Source organism: Frankliniella occidentalis, unplaced genomic scaffold (genome assembly GCF_000697945.3).
Source record: "Frankliniella occidentalis isolate FOCC.00 unplaced genomic scaffold, Focc_3.1 Scaffold18, whole genome shotgun sequence".
Taxonomy (NCBI): domain Eukaryota; kingdom Metazoa; phylum Arthropoda; class Insecta; order Thysanoptera; family Thripidae; genus Frankliniella; species Frankliniella occidentalis.
In genome coordinates, this window is record NW_026267148.1 from 2599867 (window position 1) to 2617713 (window position 17847).

Consider the following 17847-nt stretch of genomic DNA (forward strand, 5'->3'; position numbering starts at 1 on the left):
CCCCCCTCTCTCTCTGTACAAACTCCTTCCCATATTCCCACACTAGAATATCCAGAACAAGAGACGCAACCGCGGCTGCCGCCAAGGATGCCGCCGCGTCGTGTGCATAGTGAAATAGCCTCAGTCTCCAGTGCCGTGCAAAGCGTGCAGTCGGAGACGGACGGGGGTCTCAATCTCATGTGTTGCCTGTCTCTACAACACGACGAGCATGCACAACGAGGGCAAGCGCCGCCGCCGTTTCCCCGCGGATCGTTCCTACAGTGTGAGGCAAAATCGACAACATGCCAATATCGGGGACTTGATTTAGTGACTGTGGAGCGTGATGACGAACGATAAAATAAGCTAATAAGGAAGTGATGCTGCCATCAGTCACTTGCCCCCCCTCCCCCCCCTTCCCTTTTCGCGTCGGGTCCCTCTGTTGGACAGCTTACTTCAGGGGGATAACCGGCACTTCCTTTAGCCACGGCGTGCATTATGTATGTTGTTCTGAGCCTCTGCCGAGCCCCGCAGGCGCAGCAGCGGCCCAACCCACTGCGGATCGGATATTGATGCTGCTTCTACTGCGGTTCCTTTTTCCCTTCCCCCTTGCTTCCCGCACGTCGCAATTTCTTACTCTCTCTTTATTGCTAATTATTTTCGTTGTTTTTGTTTTTGTTTGCGCGAGATAGCCTTTGTATATAACAACCTCCAAACGAGTTCTGCTGGTTTTCCTGCGGTGTCTGGCACGGACGTATGCTAGAGAAAACCGTATAACCCCACCACGCACACACGCATACAAATACGTACGCGCACATCGCACATACACGCTCCCGACATTTTTTTGTGGGACGCCGCTGGTCGTCCTGTCGTGTTCTTAAGGGCCTCCTTGCGACGCGCGTCTCCAGAGTCATAAAAAAAGAGAGCAGACCGAAAAAAAATAGACGGAGGGAGAGAAAATAAGATCCACACGTCAGGAACACTTTGAGGGGAACTCACATTCGACCCGTTTTCTGCGCACCACGGCCTCGTTAGGAGAGGAGTCGAAAGGGGAGAAAGGGAGGGTATTCCTTACATGTCAAGCTGCGCCGCGCCCGCTGGGCTGGACCTCCTCGTTCACTGTAAAAATAATGGACGCCATTTCACAAGTTCATCGGTTAATACGAGAGGCGTCAGAGGGACAATTGTTTTACGCGCGTATAAAACTGCAAAGTTTTTTTTATTTTATTTTATTTTAAATATTTGATTTGAAGACTTGTTTGCGAAGCACGAAGGTTTGCGTGGTGTTGGTTAAACTCTTTCGTAACTGCTTTCGTAATCTGAGGAAACGATTAAGAAAGGAAATACCCCTCCCCTCTTCCCCCTTCAGCCTTTGCACACAATCAGATGATTTGTTTCGTGCTCAGCCCGGATGACCTCAGACAAGCTCTCATGGTGTACGGAGTCTTAACCCCCTGCCCTACAGGGGTATACCACACCCTCCCCCTCCCCCGTCGTTTCCACCCCCAGCTTCGCCCTACGTCATCCTCGCTGTGTTTACTTTCAAATTGGCTTTCTTCGGGAACCTTGAACAGGATACCATTATACGTCTATTTACGTGGGAGGGAAAGGCCCATTTAGATTATACCAGGTGGCTGATTCACGCCACGAACTTTCGTAGTTGTACTTACCACATTTCACGTGCCTCATGTCTATTCTTGCTGCCCACGGCTCCTTATGGCCCCGTGCGAGTAGGCAACCCACCCACCCAGCACACGCGCCATGCTGAACAGTATAAGTGCGCGGCATGAGCCAGCTTCCTGGCACACCATGAAATGTATCGCTGATCATTAAAACATTTAGCTAAATTTTAAATGCAAAACATGCGCGATGCTGACGGTTGGGGCTGGGGTTGAATGTGACAGCTGCCTTTTCACACTGTTGGGTCACAGGCAAAACAGCAGTAGCAGTGCCTTTTTATAAAAATATCTCATTATTGACAGATCAAGTTCGCTTTAGTATATACGCCGTTGTTTTGCGTGAGGCCTCGTCGCGCTGGCCCCTCCGCAGGATTACAACGCCTGATGATAATTTAATTAATTGGGAGGGGCCATAGCCCAGTTGATCGGTGTCATGTTTCGAAGCCACCCCACCCGCCTCTTGCCTGCGGCTGCGACCTCGGCTGAGGCCCAACTATACACGGTCACCGGGCCAACCCTACCGGCACACCAAAATGAAGGAGTGGCCTCCCGAGACACAACTCGTGTCAGCCCAAACACCTAGTGCAGTCTTCTTTCAGACCTCGTGTTGCAAGCGGTCCTTGCCGTAGAGACAAGGAGACTCGTTAATACAAGCTTCGCGGCAGATCGCTCGGCATTGGCTTCCTCTGTCTCTCCCGCCTCTACCAGGATTTTCTTCCTCCTTTCGCCAGGTCCCTACCCTCTCCCCCTGTCCCAGTCCCTGTTTCTATTCCTCTCCCCAGCTCCGTCCCATGAAGCTGGAAGCTCCCTTGTTTCCGACCGTCTTTTGTTCCGCCTCTGATGGCGCCTGGTTTTAGTTTGTGCAGATCTCTCGAAGTACCCCATCTGGAAATTTCGTTTACGGTTTCTGTTACGATAGATTTTACAGTTTATTACGTAGTTGGTATATATGTTGAAACAATTTACAGCTATGGTTTCGGATAAACGATTACGGTTGGACATATGATTGGGGTGGGGATGAAAAGTCTTTGCAGAAAAAAAGACCCGTAGGTCTAATGAACATTTCTTGAAAATTACTTTTCGAGATGCTTTTGAAATGTCATTACATTATACCTGCAGAACAATGCAACCTTCCTTTGCCACCCGTTCCCTTTCGCCCTGTATCTTGAAAATGGGCGGTGCTTTTTTATGTTTGTACCATTTCTAGATTGTTTTACCCCTTCAGTCCTTGATTCGTTACGTCCAGTCATTACCTGGGATTACACCTGCTTCGCCCTCTTTCGACCACGTATAATAAAATTGTATCCCAAATGTTAATGGGAAGTACAAATAAATTATTACTGGTTATTCCAAAGAAGACGAGGAGTGAACGGTAATTTCTTTTTAGCCTTATTTCGCGTCCCTGGTAACTGCCAACGCAAGAGTGTGTAGTGGTACCTCGTCACTCGACGCAGCCCCTGGGGAACACTCTCCGCGTGGAGGACTCAAGTCTTTCACCCGGCTCTGCTGGGCTGCAATTAAATTCCTTGCGGCGTCTTATCCCATAATCCTGCCGATATTGGTGGGGCCTTTCCTTGGAGTGAGCCGTCGAGCGGAGGTGCGTGTGTGTGTGTGTGTGGGGGGGGGGGGGGGGGGTGTAAAAAGAGGAGAGGGTAGAAAGAGAGATACGAACACACCCCTATTCTGTCCCCCTCCCTCTCCCAGTGGCTTACGACCTGCTCGCTAGCCCGCACCGCACAGGCGTAGTCCGTGTTAAGCCACGAGAGTGTTGCAGCTCCAGTGCGCCGGGAGCCCTCAGTCTTGATTATTTCTTTTCCCCTGAACGTCTTTATTTTCTTTGACGTATAGAACACACCGTGTGCCACCATTCCCGTGCTTCTACCTCATATGGCTTTTCTGATTCTCGTCTCACCCAATGTCAGTAACAACAAGGGGGGTTTACGGATACGAAATACCTTGCACATGTCGAGTGCCCCCCTCCCCCTTGCACACACACCAGTGTGTTTGTTCCGCATCCACCGACCGTTTTCCTCGACCGCTTCCGCCCGCCTCCTCGCGCCTCGTAAAGAACGGGCAAAAGAGCCTCGCCAAACTCTCGGGGCCGCAAAGTTTCCTCGCCCACCTGAGCCCCCTCCCAGTCCCCGGCCGGCTGATGGAGAATGAATTAAGAGTAAAAATAATTTTCTTTTGCCTGAGGTTGGCCTCGCTGCGGGCTGAGAGAGAGGTGGTCCCCGCTGGGACGGGGGCGCACGTTTCGCCAACCCATTAGCTTCGGCTCGGGGTGACTACCGAGTCTAGGGAGAAGGGCTCGCCCTCGCCGTCGAGTGTCGCCCGAGCAGGGGGGGAGGAAGGTGCAGTCGTTCCCTGCCGTCCGTGCCCATCCGCCCCCGTGGTTCAAGGTGGGGCACCACCGGCGCCACTATCTCGGCCCCCACACGCAGAGCGGCCCCGGCCGGGGGAAGGGCTTTGGTGAGGAGGAGGCCCATAGGCCGGCCAGGGACTGCAATAAATCCTTGCCTCCTAGTCTTGCGTTCGTTCCAACGAACCCTTCTTCGGAGGAAGTCGGACGGACGAGACGAGGCGGTGAGCGCGTTGCGAGGGGCGAGCAGGGGCCACGCGACGACTGCCGCGACGTGGAGGAACGCGGAGCGGCGGCGCACCAGGACGACGACAATGTCGAGCGCAAGTAGGGACGCCCGCCCCTCGCCTCGGCTGCCTTCACCGTTCGAGGTGCATGTCGCTCTGCGCGTTTGGCCCCCCCCCTCCCCCCGTATCGCCCCACGGCCGACGGTGCAACTTGTCTGGGGGGCTCAAGGGGTGACAAAGTCCCGCAACGCATGCCAACACGTTCGCCGGTCGAGGAGTACTCTTTTTCCTTTCTTACCCCTCTTCCTTTACCCCCTGCTCTCTCACCACCTCGCGCCGCCACCGCTCCTGCTGCTCTTCCTTATTCCACTTTTATTTCACTTGCCTCTCTCTTCCTGCTCATGTTCGCGCGCAAGGCGGGGCTCGTTCACCAACCACTTTGGCTTTCGCCTTTCTTTTTTGGAATATGGAAAGGAGAGTTGGGGCTCGGGTCGACATCGATTGCTATCACCCGACGAGACCTCGACGACACGCCCTTCAATATACAGTTTTGTTCACGTCTTCCGCGTTGATGACGGGAGGAGATGACGGCGCCGGCCGCCCGCTTTTCTCAATTCTTTTCTTTGAAATAATGAGAATTTATATACAAACTCCTCTGCTGCTGTTGCTGCTGCCCCTGCTACTTCTCGCAGTGCGCGCCAGGGCATTCGAAAATGTTTAACTTTTTTTCCATGCACCCCCCGTCGTCATTTTTATTATTTCTCCAAACATGTCTTTGTCTTTTCCCTCGCATCCTGCCCGGCCGCCGCCGTCGCCCCTCGCTCTCACCCCGTTCTCCCCGCACTTTTACTCTTTTGAGGCGTCTGCTCATTGTTTCCCTATCGGCACGGCGAGGCGTGCGGGCTCATTACTCGCTCCTGCCTCGTGCGCTGCGTGCGCGCCATTTTCATTTCTTTTCTCTCTCTCCGTCGTCTGGAATCAGATTAAAGAGAGAAAAAGAAAAAGGGAGAGGCGGATGAAGAAAATGGCCCCCTTTTCCCGCTCCGTGTGCGCATCTCTTGTAGAATAACGTTTCGTGGTGTGTGAAAATCGTTGACGTTTTGAAGTGAGGACTGACGGCCCCCCCGCACCTATTCCATATTCGCGCGGGTACGACTTTGGTGGCGAAAACAACTCGAAGCCCTTTTAGCACTCCCTCTTGTAGGAGCGGATTCTAGGGACGCCACATTCGGGGTGCGCCCCTCGCTCATACAAGCCCATCTCGCACCGGAACCGAACTGTACGTGGAGCTTTAATGTCGCCCAGCGGGGTGCGAGGCCGGGGAGAAGGAAGGGGGAGGGGGGGGGGCGTTGAGTACGTTGGGTCGAGGATTGGCCGTCTGATGATAATCTAACTCCCCTTTCCCTTCCGGACTCGGTGCAACCTAACATACCCCCCTCCACTTCACCTCTTGCGCCCCCTCCCTCACGCGCGCCCCCTGTCCGGCGTTCAGAGTAAAGTATGTCGCAGCTGTGACGCTCATAAGGGGCCCCGCCCCGCCCGCGCCCCGGCCAGCACCCCGCCCCATGGACCCTCCTACACTGTCAACTGGCAAGCACCTCTCGCCAATTGTTACACAAACCATGTCGCGCGTACTACTTGCAAATGTTTCACTGGGAATGTGAACACTAGCCAGCGTTGGGCTGTAAAAGCTGGACACTTGTAAGTGTTAAACCTGGGTTTTAACTTTCCAGGCAACTTGGAATAATGTAAATGACAAGTAAAACACACGCAAGTGAGACGGACACAGAGTGAAACGCGCGTGCAAGGGCTTGACAGTTCTTTGTGATGTTTCGGACAATTGCAACCGTTTTTTTTTTGTGTTAAATGAAACACAGGTGTGAAGGAAAAGATTTTTGGTTACGGCGCGTATTACCCCTGGACATTCCCGTTACCCTTCTTTTGTAACGTTCATTGCTCCTTGTTCCAGTTGACAATGGCGCTCGCCTCCGTGCGCTGGAGGTTCCAGCCGGAAGCTCGCCCTCGGCAAACAGCCTCCTAGCGAGCTTCGACAAGTCCATCCTGCAGGTGAGTGACAAACTTTTGTACCCTAGACAAATGAGGATCGCACGAACCTATTGTATAGTGGGAGGGTGAACCACTTCCAAACACCCAACGACAGACAGTCAAGTAAGAACGATATGTGAGGAAAGGGTATAGTGGTGGAAGAAACGGGAAGTATTCTATATTTCGCTTTGAGGGCTTATGGTGACGGCCCCAGTCACATCGCCTGCGGGCTGTTACCTCCTGATAGGGGGAGGGAGGGAAGAGCATGTATCTGGTGGTGAAAGGGACTCGTCCCAGAGGGGAAGGGGACGGGGGGCTCTTTCGTTTTGGTGGGGTAGGGGGGAATGCTGATGAACTGGAAGTTGTGTCGGGGGAGCAGAAGGGATGTACCATCTGTCCAGTAGAGGATTGGGTGGCGTTACATGTGAGTGTGAGTAAGGGACCGTCCATGTCTCTCAGTCATTGTAGAATTCCCCGCGTAGAATTCGCAGAATACGCAGATTTCTAAAAGAAAGTTTGAAGTTTTGTGGTTAGGGGGGGTCACTTTTTGTTGAATCGTTTATGGAAAGGATATTGTTCTCTTTTATTTGAATCCGGCTCAGAATTTCAATTATAGCAAAAGAGTGCGCTTAGCTACGCCCACGTCTCCTGCTGCGCGCCTGAAGGTTATCCCACGCGGTGGCACGGCTGTGAGCGTGTTGCCGCTCGCAGGCGCTCGCCCCAAGGCATCAGCGGGCGTGAGCCCCAGAGCTGCAGGCATGTGAGATCTTTCTAATAAGAGAGAGCACACTCTAAATGTAGAGGGACAATTTTGTTCCCATCCATTTCGTTCACATCCAGACACGATGCAATTTTGTTCCGAAATTTTGCCATGTTGTGTACAGTTTTACCCAATATGTCTAGTTTGAGGAACGAAATTGCACCTGGTCTGAATGTGCACAAAAACGTTGACTTATTAGTAACAAAATCGTCTCTTTACATACAGAGTGCAGCTTTTAAATCTGTGCATTTTTAACCAACCTCCCGTAAATGTTTATAAATCGTGGTAAGTTGGCTTCTGAGTATTTTACAGCACCCAATCGGATGTGGTGCGATAATTTACAGCTAGCTCCTTCTTAGTCAAAGATGATGGAGTTTTTACAACGTGTCAGGTCAGGTGTCTTTTTTTCTCCGTAAGATTTTAGGGGAAAGACGCGGAGGGGGGAGGGTGGCACTGAAAATACCAGAGTCAGATATCTTACTCTCAGGAGAGTGAGATCAGTGACACTAAAAATCTTACTCTCCTGAAAGTAAGATATCTGACTCTCACTCAATTTGAGTCATAATTTGCGGTCCTCACCCAATGAGAGTGAGGTTTCTCACTGCAAGTAGGCGAGGTCAGAGAAATCTTACTCCTCCAGAGTGAGAATTCGGTGCATATGACTCAAATAGGGTTAGCCTTATAGTCATCGCTCTGATTGAGCGAGGCAAAATTGTCTCACTCATTTCGAGCACGACACCTCACTCAAAGGTTTTCAGTTTGGGGGGGGGGTACATCTGTCAAATTAAAATTTAGTTGGGAATCCATTCCGTCGAAGCCAATTTCACATTCAACTTTCCGTTTCATCACATCGACCGCCCCGTCCGCTGCTGACTTTTCCCAGTTGTCAATCTGGGGGTGGCGGGGTGTAGGCCGCACCGTGTGCCGCGGGCTCGCATGCTGGGGCCGGCCTTGTCGACAGACGGAGGAGGAGGAGAGGGAGGCGGAAATGGCAGGGGAAATGAGGTGGGGAAGCGCCAGAGACAATTTGCGCTCAGTTCTCTGGTGTGCCAGAGTGAGCAGACCACTAGTCAAAGCTGTGACTCAGTCAATAATGAAACTTATATCATTTATGAAAGTCTGTAACAAAGATGACTAAAAGTGACTGCTTGATTTCCAAGCAAATGTGGTAATTTCCAAGCACTTTTTGCACATTAATTTTAGCGTGTTCTTGAACAAAATAATAACAACAATAATTTCAAAAAAGCAGTTCAGCTTTTGTCCCGAGCGGTCCTGCGGATGTCTAGTGAGATAGTGTCTTTTGCATCGGTGAAGTTCGGACGTGGACATTGGACATTTTCCTGGGGGGAAGGTTTGTCTTGCGGACTCCTGCAAGGGATTCGATCAGAAGTACAACTGGCGCAGGGAACAAAACAGAGTTGTCACAGCTTCATCAAATTAATTTATTTGTATTTCTCTTTTGCAGATCCGTGATTGGCTCACAGTGGAACAAGAGATGTTGCGCCAACAGACGGTGGTCGTTGGGGAGGTGGGGGAGATTCTCCAGGTGCTGGACAAGCAGAAGGTAAGCTACTCCAACCCCACCCCCTCCCCGGACCCCACTCGCAGTTTACGTGTTTGCTGTCAAATACTTTTGTCATCCCTCTCCCCCTCCACCCTCTTTCTCTCAGAGCGGAGTCCTTTGAGACGCCCCTCCCCCTCCCCTCTCCTCTGCAATTACTGCAGGGATATCGCGCCCTTTCTTGTTGGAAATGAGGACGATGTCCGCACAGCTTCTCCTCCCCCACCCTTCCTTTTACCCCCTCTCCCAGCTTCTTGTACTCGAAAAGATACACAGACACCGCGAAAGTATCATCAAATGAAAGACAGAGCTCCTCAACTCTTATACTATCTTGTTTCTGAACGGTCCGATTCCTCCCCTATATCGCCCCATATCCTCCATGATGGTGCCGGGCGCCCCCTCTCTCTCCGCGCGTGCGTGTGCCCCACCCCGCCGCGCCCCGCCGCGCCCCGCCGCGCCCCGCCGCGCCCCGCCGCGCCCGCAGTTGGAACACACCCCGCCCCTTGCATACGGTCTTAGAAGCCTTGCATGGGCCCCCCCTCCGGTCATTTTACGCTGATTATTTTCCGGCTTCGCACGCCGACACGCGAGGGGCGGCGCGGAGCAAGTGATAGATGAAGGGTGAAAAATAAAAAATACAACCCCTCGCTTGTTCGTATTTTTGGTTTGACGGCGCAGTCATATCGGGCCGATGTGACCCTACGACAGGGCGCCGCGTTATCCATCGGCTGTCCATCTCTTTATCTGTCCCTCTTCCGTCTTGTGCTGTCGAGTCCGTCTGTCGTTGGCCTGTTGCGCTTGCCGGGCGCTATTACGAAATAACGTCAGAACAGGGCGGGCGGGCGGGCGGGAGAGTTTGTCGTGTTACTTGTTCATTAAATGCCGTCGTTTGTGTGTCGGCCACGCCACTCCCTGCCAGGCCCGCCACACCCGCTATATTGTCTGTGAATATTGCCAGGGCAGAGTCGTAGGCAGGATAGGACCGGGGGTAGAAGGGGGGAGGGAAGGGGGGGGACTTAAAAGGGCCTCCTGTCCTGTTAGAGAATATAAGAGAGGGGTTGGAGGGAGGAGAGGTGGAGCGGACTAGGGAGGAAGAGCGTCAACCGCTTAATGAGTAGTTTGGGGGCGCTCCAAGTTAGAGGACAGAGCGGCTGTACCCAAGGAGAAGGTACGGGCCTCGGCCACGGAGCCTTACTGGCGGCGTGTTACCCCCTGCCCACGCAAGGCGTCTCGGCGGTCTGGTAAAAGTCTTCCCTCTTTTCCGCTCGGGTAACTTGATTGATTGTTTGTTTTAAGACATCGCACGCCTGCGTGCGTGGGGTGAATCAGCCAACTGCTAGCTGCATTTGTCACGGCTTCACAGATGAATAGTCCAACATCAATTTTTTATGGTGCGTGTACACTGGTAAAACAAGTGTGCAAAATGTGTACACCAACATAACATGGTGTTAACAGTTAACGTTACGTTGATCACTTGCGTGATGTCCAAATTTTAGACGTTTTCGTAAACGTGTAAATTTTGAACACTTGGACACTCATTTAATCCTGTAAATGGGAACCAGAAGGTGTGAGCTGCTATACCTTTCAGAAATGTCGAAGGTTTGCGCACACCGACTGTCGTATAGTCAAGTTACTTATAGACACCACGCAATGCGGCCAAAATTTGCACACTTGAAACTTATGCATCAATCGAAGTGAAAAATTAAACTCATTTTCATTACCAGTGTATGCGTGATTGCGGCTGTCGTGTTGTATGCGTCACGCACGCCAAGCTAATGGTGGTCCTGTGCGACATTAGGCCCTCATCAGGCGCGCGTCCGCTGCTCGGCAACAATTGCGCTGCAGGACATGATCCGTCAGCCGCCCACTCCCGCCTCCTGTCATAGAAACAAAAACAAAACGTGCGCCAGCCATGTCAGAATTGAATGCCCTCATACCTCCACTTTCTTTTTGTTCCTTTGCTGTTTTTTTTTTTGTAATGTTGCGATCATTTAAAAGCATCATTCTAGCTGTGCAGAGCAGGTGAGAGGGGAACGCATTCTACCGACATGCCGCCGGGGCCGGGCGGGGGGTGGGAGCCGGCTGGGGGCAAGGGCCACTGGGGCCAGGCCGGGACAGGCACGCCTGGAACGCAAATATGTAAGGGCATTCCGACAGGCGGGGGCCAGGCCAGGCCCGGGGAGGGAGCCGGAGGGAGTAGACACGTGTAGCGAGGCTGTGAGGCACAGAGTACCTGGGGGAGCGGTGGGTGGGATACAGCAAGCGGCCGTGCGCAAGAGAAGTCTGTCATGGAAGGGAATAAAAGAAGGTTCCGCGCTAATCAATTTAAATGGTCAATAAAAAAATAATAAAAGGCTGCAAGTTTCAAGATATAATATTTGTGGTCAGTTTATAGGTGATCTGAGCGGCAGAGCTAGATCACCAGTAAGAGAACGGAATTTTGTAGTTTGTCTCGTCAAATTTAGTTGAGCTGAAAAAAAAGTACCTACCGCCACTGTTATTTGAAAAACAGTGTTGTTCTGCGGGGGCATTTGCCCGTGCGCAATGCTCGGTTGAAGCGCGCACTCTCCCCCAAAGCCTCTCTAGAGCCGCCTCCGAACGTATAGGCATGAGCCCTTGCTCGCTCGTAACCGCGCCTGTTTACGACGGGCTGCACCTATGGCTGCGTTGGCGCTCGTGCCGCTCCGCGCCGCTCGTGCCTCAACCTCTCCATATCCTCACTTAAACTTTTACTGAAATTGTGACAGGATATATTTTATAAACGAATGATTCGTGAGCGGTCCCACTTACCAATAAAGTGTGAAACTGGCGTCTACATGCAGGTTCTCAATACTACCTTGCACATTTTTAAGTGTTTTGACTGTACATTTTAATACTAAAGTCCAGTTAAAAACTTAGAAGTGTTCAACTTCAGGGTTGGCCATGGAGCTTTGGACACTTTCAAGTGTTCAAATTAATCGTTGATTTTTTTTTTAAGTATTCAAATGTCTATTTCAACACAAGTGTGCACGAGTGTGCACCCTAGTTGAACACTACCATGTGTATGGCAGTTGGACACTTCTAGGGTGGTCAAACAGGAAACAAATCCACTGTAAATATGTTGGTGTTCCTTTCTGCGTTGGCTTTAAAAGGGCCTCTGATACCCCCCTTTTCAGGCCCTTTTCTATCCCAATTACCCTTCCCTCCCACCCCGTCTCCCAACAACGGTTTGCTCGCGGTCAATTCGGCGGCCGTACAATCACGGGGTTGAATGAAGAGGGGAGACGGGCGTGAAAGACGAGGTGGAAAAGCGAACCTGGCGTGGCGTGGGGTGCGGGAGGGAGGGGAGGGAAGGGCGTACGGTCGGGGCTCTGAGGGGGTTGGGTTGGAGAAGGGGGATGAGCAGCGGAGAGAAATGGATGGATGAAGGGCCGGGCACCTGCCGCTGCCACCGCTGCTGTGCCGGCTGGCCGTGTGCGCACCCGCAGCCCGCAGGTCGCGCTTGGGCCAGTGGAGCGCACGGGGATCAACGGGATTAGCCTCTCACGACTTCTTGAACTTGGACTGCGACTTGACTGTCCCGTGACCGAATCCCCCGGAACCTTTGAAATAAATGCACGTTTCATTTTTATCCGACATGCGCGTCGCGTGGCGCCTTTACGACAGTCCTCTCCTCATAGGTTCTTATTATTGTCGCCACTGTACTGTATCGTGATTTAATTACGGTAATCTACGCAAATCTCGGTGAAACTATAATAGTGGGCTTATCTATCTTATTGTCGCTCGACAAGTCCGGTACCGTAGAATTATTTTTTATGTTTACAAAACTATCGGAAAATATCACATTAATTGTAACTTGATCGTGAGAGTAAATTTGCCATATAATGGCATATATGTCCCTCCGCTTGGTGCGCACCGCAGCCGGCAGGGGTGGTTCACGGGCACCCCTAGGGGTGGCGCCAGGGTGTATCGTTGCGTCACCGCGAGGGGTAGAGGCAGAGATGTCGGCGCTACCGGAGCGTCTCGGAGCGGGGTGTAGTGCCGAGCGCCGCACCCCGCGGGGTAGAGACGGACAGAAAGATAAGCGATGAGTAACGACGACGTGTTGCAATGTGCGTGATGCTCGAGCGATAATTGGTCCTCAATAACTGTCTAGATATTGTAGGATCCTACAAGTCGACTCAAAAAACCAAATTAGATACCAATAACAGATAATCCAACTTGTTGCGAGCCGTTCCTGGTAGTATTTTATGAATTAACCTCTCCACTTAAAAGAAAAAGTAAGGAGAGGAGGGGTGGGCGTTTTCCTTTAGCAGAGACAGTCTTGGGGACTGTCTAAAAGTATGCACCGCAATGGCGCAGTACTTATGAACCCATAAACAGCCCGCAGTTGTTAAAGAAATATCCCTCAAGGTGCTAAAAATTAGTGCCTTGACAGTTATAATGACTTTGTTTATTAGGATCAAACCCTGCTTAACACCTCTGTTTTTTCATGGCCAAAATGCAACTTTCATGTTAAATTTTCCTTCCCGCGCTTTTGTAAACTGACGAAGCATTTTGCTAGCGCTGACGCACAGGCTAGCCTATGGGACTGGGACTAAGGGAGTTGTCCATCTGGCCCGGCCTCCGGCTGCTGCTGCTGCTGACGGTCCGCAGGGAACATGCCCCCCCTCCAGCAGCATCTTTGGTCCAGCCCAGCCAGATGAGACCCACTCTGGAGCCAGCAGCGGGCAGCACACCAGAACTGTACATTTTTAAGCCCCCCACCCCACCCCCCAAAAAAAAAGACAGAAAAGAAAAAGGATGGGGTAATCTTCCATCTTCCAGGATTGAGGCATTCAAGCTGTTGTAGGTGCTCGACCGACCGTTGTCACGAAAAGCCACGCTACCTCTGGAACCAGGCGTGTCCGCGGTCGCGTTACTTCTAGGGGTGGGGTTTGTGTGTGGCAAGCTTACAGAGCTCTGCAGTCTTTGCGTGCGACAAAGATGCGAGACCCTGTTCTTCCTCTTTCCCTCTATCCCCTCACCAATCCCCTTGCTCCCCCTCTTGTCTCCCCCCTCCTCACCACCCACATACCGCAAAGAGATAACAGCCCGGAATCGTCTCACTCCGGGGATCGTTCGTGCAAAGCCACTTTGTTTTGGAGTGTTTGTATGTGAGAGGTGCTTACCCGAGCGTACCAACAAAGACCCCCAAAGACTCCAAATAAGTAAAGTAACGACACTGCTGACCCTTGACTGAGGTTGAGTTCCGGGCTCGCTACATTTTGAGTGTCATGTTCTTCGAATTCACACCACAAGAGTGTGCTAGCCGAGAAAAGCAGTGTTTGAGATAAATTATGATCGAACTAAATCGTAGTTATGGGAACATAATAGAGATGTGACGGCTCGAGCAAGACTGCCGCATTGCGCACCGATGTGTGCTCTGTTTCCCTCTTTCTGATTGATGGTGCTCCTGACGTGCTCTTGTTGTTGCTGAAGGAGTTTAAGGAGAGAGTGAGAGGGGCGAGGAGGGGAGGGGGCTTGAGGCTGCGTTTGATGTGGTTTGGGGTGCTGGGCAGGAAGGAATGCTCGGGAAGGGTATATGTGTGCGTTGGGGGGGCTAGAGCGAGATAAGTATGCCCCGAGATTCAATGACGTTAAACGATAAGGAGAAGGGGCACGGGGGCGGGGTGCGAGAGGGTGGGGACGTGCAACAGAAGGCCGGCGGCGGGGCTGGGCTGGGCTGCTAGTGGCTCGCGTTGCCCAAGAGTTTAGCGCTCCCCTGGGGGCGATGCTTTGCGCAGATAGCCCCATACTCCTGGGGGGATTTGTGTGTGAGAGAGCGAGAGAGAGAGAGATAGAGGATGGAAGACGAGCACTGGGGGCCGGACCCTGTTGGATGGCGCGGTGCCAGCCGCAGCAAGTGTTTTCCCGAGTGTTTCTGTAGCGCTGTGCCCTCAACGTCTGTTCCAGAACGTCCTGCGCGAGCTGGAGCACAAGAAGCCCCAGCTCGACGACCTGGTGCACACGGCCGAGAACCTCAAGGCCGACTCCAACCGCCAGCAGCTGCACAGCAAAGGTGAGTCCGCTGGGCGCGCCGCCGCCCCAGCCTGTTGCTGGGGCCCATCGCGGCCGGGGGCATAAAGACGGGCAAAAAGAGACAGAAGGTCCGGTCAGCGCAGCAGATAATTACCGCCACGCTCGTTGAGCGGGCTCGTGTCTCGGAGGGTCTCGTATCAAAGTTGGAGCTGGCGCGGGCGCTGACATGAGCGGAGCGCCCTATCCCGCCTGGGTGAGCGACCCGCCCCCGCGGGACCGTGTGTGCGAGAGGGCTCCGGGGGGCCCTCCGCGTGTGCGGAGCGAAGCAAGTTTTATCAACTTCCTGGGACTAATGGGCCCCTTGCTGCTGGCCCCCATAAGCGAAGTGGGGGGGTTGTTCGCGTCAATCGCACAAGGCTTGTGCTCGTAGTTTTTGGCGTGTTTTGATTTTGTTTTTTCGCCACGCACGAGTTTCATTTCGTCCATATAAAACGCGAGAATGTAGCTAGCTGACTGCTCAACGGAGTTCCGTACGCCTACAGGGGTGGCCGTCCAGCCCCGTTGGAGCCTGCATGATCAAGGAGCGCCTTTCGACCTATGAAGGAAACCATGTTATACCGTGTTATACACCTCTTGCCGTTTTATATTTTGATCCAGTTAGTTCAGTTGATGGTCAAAATATTTGGATCGCGCTTATTTGGAAAGCAATTGATATCTCGTCAGGTAGCTTGCGCCCCCCCGGGCTCGCCCTCCCCTCCTGGGGTCGTCCCTCTGCTAATGAGCTGCCGCCCCGTCCATGCTCCCCGGGGCACCGAGCAGCCCGAGGAGCAGCCCGAGGAGCAGCCTCCCTGCGAGTAAACATAGCGAGAGGGCCCCGCCCGCCCTGAGGAGACGGAACGCGCTGCCGGCCGGCTCCTCCGCTATATTATACCTTGGGAGCCGGCACACGATTATTGGACGGTCCCGTTCGCCCCGTCATTGAGGGGCTGCTGACTGCAAACTTTGGGGCAAACTGCTCTGCTTTGCAGTGGAATGAATATTGTCCTGCGGAGAGCAGAGCAGAGCGGCGGCGGTATGGCGGGCAGACGGCGGCGGAGAAAGTTCCCGGCCGGCGGCGGCGGCACCCTCATCATCTGCGAATCACGGCCAGAGAGCCGTTTTGATAATTTCTCGGTCGATCATGATGCGCCCCTTGCGTGCCGCCCGAGGCGCCCGTATTATTAGGCTTTTAATTTCCATAACGCGCGTTTTTTATAGGGGAAAAAGGGGGGGGGGCTGCCTTCCTCTAGGGCATTATTGCTCAACAGCTAATGATTCATCTGCTGTCGGGGTCAATAAACATGTTTTCCTTTATACTGGAAACACAAAGGTGTCAAGTCGCACCTTTCGCTGAGTTCCGGGGAGCGAATTTATATTTTTCACCCGTCCCTCTTCCCCCTTCTCACTGAGGAAGATGATTTAAGTCGTGTCGCAAACTCAAGTTTGTCGTATAGTCCAGTAGTGTAGCAGCGAATTCACAATTTTGCCCTACAATTGTTAATGTGATGCACTCCTGTCCAACAGGTCTGTATTTATCTGGAACAGGGCGGCCATGTTAAAAAATCAGGACTGATTTACAATTTCGATTGCCCTCTACTAAAAACGGTTCTTGCTTGTATCATCGTCATCGCTGCTTCACTAGTGAGGAAATTGCCCAGCGACCAAGCCTTCGGGGGCCACGTGGTGTGTTGAACTATCCGTTAACGAGATTTGTTTAGGCGCTGCCAACTTGGGACAGAAGTTTTTGGGGGCTTGCGTGCGAGGCGGTTTGAATGGAGGGGCAGAGGCCCGGGAGATCGCGAGAGGGGATGAGTCCTCCTCACCGGTTTCTTATTTGCCCACTTCTTTCCCAGCCGAGGGATGGAGGCGGGTGGAGGGGGTCAGAAGGGGCGGGGAGGTCGTTGCCAATCCGGAAAAGTTGCGGCCGCCTTTTGTTTACCGTCGAGTGCATCCTGATTTCACCCCTCGTTGCGTCCGTACTTCTTTTTTCCCCACTTTCGTGTACTTTTTAAACTTATTTTCCTCTGTCTGAGTTAAAGAAGACGGCAGCAAATTCAGTACTCTCCGCCTGCGATACAGCATAAATGTCTACGTTGAAAAATGCTTCTTTGCTGCTGAACAAGTAATCAGGGAGCGATTATTGGTCGAAACTTGTTTTTCGGCGTATTTATAAATATCTTCCTGCTTGTAATGTTGGCGACGGCAAACAGGATACATCTGCTCCTCTGAGTGTGGTTTTGAGCACGCGAGACGCAGGGAATGAATGGTTCGTCGTGGGGACGGCCGGGCAGGCCTGCTGTGCAGCCCGTGGCCCCTGCGATCTGTGGGTAGGCAACGCGGCGCACACGTCAGTGCGGCGGGTGGACTATGCTGAGGTTCGCAGGCGCCCGGCGGCGGAGCCCACTGAAGGCGTCGCGTCGGGTAGGACGGCCGCCCCCGAACCACGATGAACAACGAAAGACCGCGCCAAACGAAAACTGTAGTGACATATGCCGCTTTTGCGACCACGTCTCCTTATTTGTATCGGCGCAAAGAGGGTGTATACGAGCGGTGTATGTGAGAGGGCAGGGCACACACCGGACCATGACAGGACATCCCGCTCACCTCTTGCCTCTCTCTCCTGGCCGTCTGCGAGCGGATGAGAGGGGGGGATTGCGGGGCCGAAGGGGCGGGGGTCTGCCCCTCCGCAATCTCTGCGCCGCCCTCCCGGACGACCTCTGGGAAGGAAATCCGGAGGGCGGACGGGGAGAAGAGTCCGCCGCGACTGTCTGACTTTCCTTCTCTTCCCCTTTTCGCCCCCTTTCTCTTTTTTCCTCGCCGTCGCCGCCGCTTTCTCGTGTCATTTAATTTCGCATGCCTGCGCGCCCTGCTGGTGAACTGAGAATGGAGTGGAAGAAACTGATAGAAAGTGACAAAAGCGATCGCTTTTCAGTGTGGAGTGGCGTGCGGAAATTATTTGCAAATGAAAACGTCGGCCGTCGCGGCCCAGTTCTATAGCGACTGCAAAATAAAGTCGGAGACAAAGGGAGAGAGAGGGAGAAGGGGAGTATAAAGGTTTTCCAAAGTCTGGCATCGAGCGCGCCTTCGCTCGCTTCACCCACGAGTCCCGCGGCGACGTTTTGCCCCCCTTTGGAGCGGTGACCCTACCACGCTGGCTACGCACCGCATACCAAGCAAGAGTGATCTGCGATGCAGATGGG

General features: G+C 52.9%; 1 protein-coding gene across 1 annotated transcript in view; it reads left to right on the forward strand.

Moving 5' to 3' along the window:
* LOC113207601 (dystrophin, isoforms A/C/F/G/H) overlaps positions 1–17847 on the forward strand; it is a 192270-nt gene that overhangs the window by 44329 nt on the left and 130094 nt on the right. Inside the window, exons 39-41 of the mRNA XM_052264317.1 lie at positions 6211–6308; positions 8513–8611; positions 14543–14648. Coding sequence (XP_052120277.1) covers positions 6211–6308; positions 8513–8611; positions 14543–14648 — 303 coding nt within the window. The remainder of the gene's footprint in view (positions 1–6210; positions 6309–8512; positions 8612–14542; positions 14649–17847) is intronic.